The sequence below is a fragment of the Lactuca saligna genome, chromosome 7 (assembly GCF_052625555.1).
Source record: "Lactuca saligna cultivar CGN05327 chromosome 7, ASM5262555v1, whole genome shotgun sequence".
Taxonomy (NCBI): domain Eukaryota; kingdom Viridiplantae; phylum Streptophyta; class Magnoliopsida; order Asterales; family Asteraceae; genus Lactuca; species Lactuca saligna.
The window spans coordinates 126348651-126353905 of NC_136423.1; the positions used below are offsets into that span (position 1 = coordinate 126348651).

Genomic DNA, 5255 nt, shown 5'->3' on the forward strand with positions numbered 1-5255 from the left:
CATATATCCACCTACACCCGATTCGACAACCCCAACTGCAGCGTGCGACGTGTCCAGATACATCCCCTCTGTGCTTGCTTCGTCAAACCAACGCCATTCCATCAATCCTCCCTCATCTTCTCTCTCTCTCAAACCCTTCGCCGTGTTGAAGCAAAATTCATCGAAACTGTTTCATTTTCGTCCATCATCATCACGCTTCGATTGGTCTCCGGAAGGTACGCCGTACGCAACGTCGATTTCAAATCATTGGGGATTAGGGTTTTTGATTGTAGTTTGATGGAACCCACAATCACTGGTTACTTTCTCCATTACTGCAATCGCTTCTTAGGTCTTGGCTCTTGTTGCTGTCACTGTTAGGATTTGGTAAACAAACTTCATTTCCACGTTGTCTTATTACAAATCTATGGATTTGACCCGAGCTCACCAATCGAACCTATCGTTAGGGTTTGTACCTCACTCTTCGCATAGTAATCAAATAGCCAACGACACTGTATCCTTCCAGATCGATACGAGTTTTCGAAATTCTTCCAACCACCTTGTTTCCGGTGTTCCTCTTCAATTGATGGAGCAACAGACCACAACCGAGAGCAAAAACGTCGATTTGAATGAGAAGCACCAGCAAACGAACACAGGGAGCATGGATTTGAATGAGGAGAGCAGAGATGGAGGTGAAGACGACGGCGAAAGAGATGTTGAGGAGTTTCGGATTTTGGGGCATTCTATGTGTTTAAAAAGGCGAAGGGATAACAATATCCCCAGCTGCGCCACCACTGATTCAGCTTCATCTCAGACGTTGTCAAAACGGTGTCATACAGAGCAAAACAGGCACCCTCAAAGTCTTGAGTCGCGTAGACAAGCTGTTCGAGCATGGGGAAACCAGTCCCTTCAGGCTGCTGATCCTGATATATTCGACATATTGGAAAAAGAGAAGCATAGACAATACAAAGGGATTGAACTAATAGCATCTGAAAATTTTGTTTGTAAAGCAGTTATGGAAGCTTTGGGGAGTCATGTCACAAACAAATATTCCGAAGGCATGCCAGGATCTAGATACTATACTGGAAACCAATACATAGATGAGATTGAAACTCTTTGTTGTCAACGAGCTTTAGTTGCATTTGGTCTTGATTCAGAGAGCTGGGGAGTAAATGTTCAACCCTATTCTTGTACATCTGCCAATTTTGCAGTGTATACTGGTTTGCTGTCTCCTGGTGATAGAATTATGGGGTTGGATACCCCTTCTGGAGGGAATACAAGTCATGGGTACTATACACCTAATGGAAAGAAAGTTTCAGGGGCTTCAATTTTCTTTGAAAGCCTTTCTTACAAGGTTAATCCACAAACAGGTATTATAGATTTTGAGAAGCTTGAAGAAAGGGCCCTGGATTTTCGCCCAAAGATTCTTATCTGTGGTGGGAGTTCATATCCTCGTGAATGGGATTATTCTAAATTTAGACAGATTGCTGACAAATGTGGTGCAGTCTTGATGTGTGACATGGCTCAAATCAGTGGTCTTATTGCTGCCAAGGTACATTCTTTTGTCACTAGGTGTGATTTTGATCACTATTTGAGCTTCATTTTCTGCTTTAAATTTTCCATAATATCTTGTTTATGTGACAGCTATTACTTATTAAAAATTCGCATTAGCTTTTTGAGTTATTGTTTGAAAAGCTTTTACCTTTAGACCCTTTTTTCCTAAAAAAATCTTACTTTTCTTGTAAAGAAACATTAGCCGATTTTCGGGGCTTCTTTTAAAACAACATGTGAGGGCTTTTCTAAAACCAACTCTTCTTATAACTTTAATTCAATTTATTATTATTATTATCATCTTACTTTTTGAAAAAATTATCTTTCTTCAACAATAACTTGAATTTTTTCTTTTAAATTTCATCTAAATTATCTTTATGGTGAATGATTAACAGGAATGTGCTAGCCCTTTTGAATTTTGTGACATTGTAACTTCAACCACTCACAAAAGTCTTAGAGGCCCACGAGGGGGTATAATATTTTACAAAAAAGGTCCAAAACCTAGGAAAAGAGGAATGCTTCTGAATCAAGGAGATGGAAGTGACAAATATGAGTTTGAGGAAAAGATAAATTTTGCTGTATGTCCCGCTCTTCAAGGTGGGCCCCACAACAATCACATTGCTGCCCTTGCAATTGCCCTGAAACAATTAGCCACTCCAGAATACAAAGATTACATGCAACAAGTGAAGAAAAATGCTCAAGCATTAGCATCCGCTTTGTTGAGAAGAAACTGCAGACTTGTTACTGGAGGCACTGATAATCATTTGTTACTTTGGGATCTCAGAAACCTTGGATTACCAGGTATTAATTATTATTTTTAATATCAATCTTGTAGTTTATAGAATAGTAATACACAAATACTCATGGTTTTTATTTCAGGTAAAAACTTTGAGAAAGTATGTGAGATGTGTCATATTACTGTTAACAAGATTGCCATATTTGATGATAATGGGACTCTAATTCCTGGTGGAGTGAGGATTGGTAAGTTCAAAAGGAATTGAAAAATTATATAATAAGAAAAGTAGATTGAAAGTGATGACGTGGATATTAATTATTGAACATGTTCAGGTACTCCTGCAATGACATCACGAGGTTGTTTGGAATCAGATTTTGAGACAATGGCAGACTTTCTATGTAGAGCAGCTCAAATCACAAGTTCAGTTCAAAGGGAACATGGAAAAATGGTGAAATCTTTCATCAAAGGACTTGAAAACAACAAAGAGATTATCGATCTTGGAGCTCAAGTTGAGAACTTTGCAATTCAATTCGCAATGCCAGGTCAAGACTTGTAGAAAAAAAAGTTTGGTGGAAGGTGTTAAGGTGATAACACAACACAATTTCCTGGATATTTTTTAGTTAATGTTGCGTGGAAGAAAATGTAACAAAAAAAGAAAAATGAAAAGTTCATGAGTAAGTAACATACAGCTGGGGCTAGTAGGCTGGCAGGCTGGCATATATGAATATGATATATATATATTTTTTGATTTTGACTTTTGATAAAATGGGAGATATAATATTGAATAGCATATTTTTTTTGGTATTGTTGTGTTCAACTTGTATGTTCATATCTGTTCTTGATAATTCTATTTCGTTCCTCGTTTATGGTGGTTGATTAATTGTGGGAATGTCAAATTGGTACCAGAGCTAACAATGATATGATTTGCTCATTTCTTTTTTATTCATTGAAATTTATGTTTGATTTGTTGATCGGTTTACTTTTGTTTCATGTTCTTTGTATTGCTTTTCGATGATCTCAAAAGCAATCCAGAGTTACCAAGGAATGTATTTGATTTACATTGTAAGACCACCTTAAACTTTACATAAAGAAAAGAAATATATTTGCAAGGACTAGGAATTAGTGTGATATAAAGAGTTATGCTAGTTTTATTAGTTTGCTATTACTCTTTGTAGACGTCTAGAAATATAGTTTTTCATTTCCAATCTTCTATTTAATCAATAAAAGTGAAGTTTTGATTTATATGATTGCCTTATTTTATATTTCCTTGCAATGTCATTAATGAATGTGTTGATTATGTTTCTAATTATAGCAATATTAATTGTAGATTTGATTCTTATGAGTTCACGCTTGTGGTACTATCATATTTAACCAAGTGAAAAGAAATCTTATCATCAAGTTTCAATTTGTCACAACTAGAAATTTTGTACCTTGTAACTGCAACATTTAAGTAAGAATTTTGAATCAAAAACTTAAGAGCATGCATTATGCTTACTTTATGACAGCAAAATCTCAATCAAATACACCATACAAGCATTACAAATAGTCAACAAGTAATTGGAAACCCTAGAAGTTCTTGTTTAGGTCCATTTTGGACTAGGACTTTCTTATTGGGCCTAATGGACCAATAAGCTTCCAATTTGACTATCTCGGGCTTAGAACCCTTAAATGGGCTCTAATTGGACCCACTTCCATGTATTTCAACATTTTGGGCCATATTGGGCCTAGAATGAAATAAATCAAATATTATAAACTATTTTGGACCATAATTAACCTAATCTAGCCTATTAAAGCATAAAAATCACATTTATATTTTATAGGGCCAACAATCATTCAACCCAACTATAATATGGGCTTAGGGGCATAAAGCCCAAAAATCTCCTCCTTCCCCTCTCCATACTCAGCCCAAGCCCACAAAGAAGAAGGGTTGACTTTGTTGGGTTGCCACCTCACTTTTGCAGCAAGGATTTCCATGCAACACACATACTTCCATGCAACTATCTTGTCAAACCTCTCTCTTCTTCCCTCTCTTCTTGCTCTCGGCCGATTTCAAGCACACACACACACACACACACATTTCACTCATTTTTTCTATCAAGAAACTCTCTCATTTCTCCTCCAAAATTTCGAGATCTAAGGAGCTTTCAAAAAGATATCTCCACAAATTCTTCACCTAAGGTAAGATCAAGTTTGGATCTATGATTTAGGTACTTTGTTTTATCAAAAAATCTCCTTCTAATCCATGTAAAAATCTTGATCACTCTCCTAGAAACTCTTTAAGTTCGAGATCTTCCAAGGAGAGGTACTAAGGCCAAATTTTCTTCTCACTTCTTCTAAAAGCTGAAACCACACCCAAAGGTGAGCTTCATACCACCTATTTTTCGGTTTTATAAGTTTTGTGGGGGAGGGGGGGGGGGGATACAAGCAAATGTGTAGATCTATGAGTATATGTATGCTTTGTGTGATTTCTATGTGTATGTATATGTTCTTATGTGATTGTGGTGTTGGATCTAGTCAAAAAGTCCTTAAAACCGAGAATCACATTAGGTTGTATGAAACTAGTATAAATTATATTATTACATACAAATCATTTCTAGAAAAATAACCAAGTTGGTTAATATGAACATCTTTGGGCTAACAACCCATTTTTGGACTCAAAATGTTAAAAATATAAAATTAAAGGGCTCAAAATGACAAATACAAATTCTTATGGTTGAAATGAGTCAAAACAGTTTCAACAATGTATTTTCTGGAAATATACCCTTTTGAAGGATTAAAATGTGAAATTTTAAGCTTAATGGGCCAAAAGTGAACTTTTCGGTCCAATAAAGCCCAAATTGCGAGATTTTCAAATTAGAGGGGCTGAAACTGTACTTTTCTGTCAAACAGGGGACTACTAGTGCTCCAAGTCCATTTCAAGGGTTAAAAATACTTTCCATATTTAAAAGGGACCAAAGATGCAAAAAATTTCTATTTTGGGCCAAAAGTGTAA

General features: G+C 36.1%; 1 protein-coding gene across 1 annotated transcript; it reads left to right on the forward strand.

Moving 5' to 3' along the window:
- The first annotated feature begins 261 nt into the window (after positions 1–261).
- On the forward strand, positions 262–3067 carry LOC145004468 (serine hydroxymethyltransferase 6-like). The gene is made up of 4 exons (XM_078963398.1): positions 262–1528; positions 1923–2328; positions 2407–2508; positions 2596–3067. The coding sequence occupies exons 1-4, from the start codon at positions 404–406 to the stop codon at positions 2817–2819; spliced, it is 1857 nt and encodes a 618-aa protein (XP_078819524.1). The 5' UTR covers positions 262–403; the 3' UTR covers positions 2820–3067.
- The last annotated feature ends 2188 nt before the right edge of the window (positions 3068–5255 follow it).

Excerpts from the sequence above, each read along its gene's own strand:
- LOC145004468 (XM_078963398.1), top strand. The coding sequence starts at position 404 with ATGGATTTGACCCGAGCTCACCAATCGAACCTATCGTTAGGGTTTGTA. Across the intron at positions 2,329-2,406 it reads CAGAAACCTTGGATTACCAG|GTAAAAACTTTGAGAAAGTA; the intron begins GTATTAATTATT and ends TTTTTATTTCAG. Across the intron at positions 2,509-2,595 it reads TCCTGGTGGAGTGAGGATTG|GTACTCCTGCAATGACATCA; the intron begins GTAAGTTCAAAA and ends GAACATGTTCAG.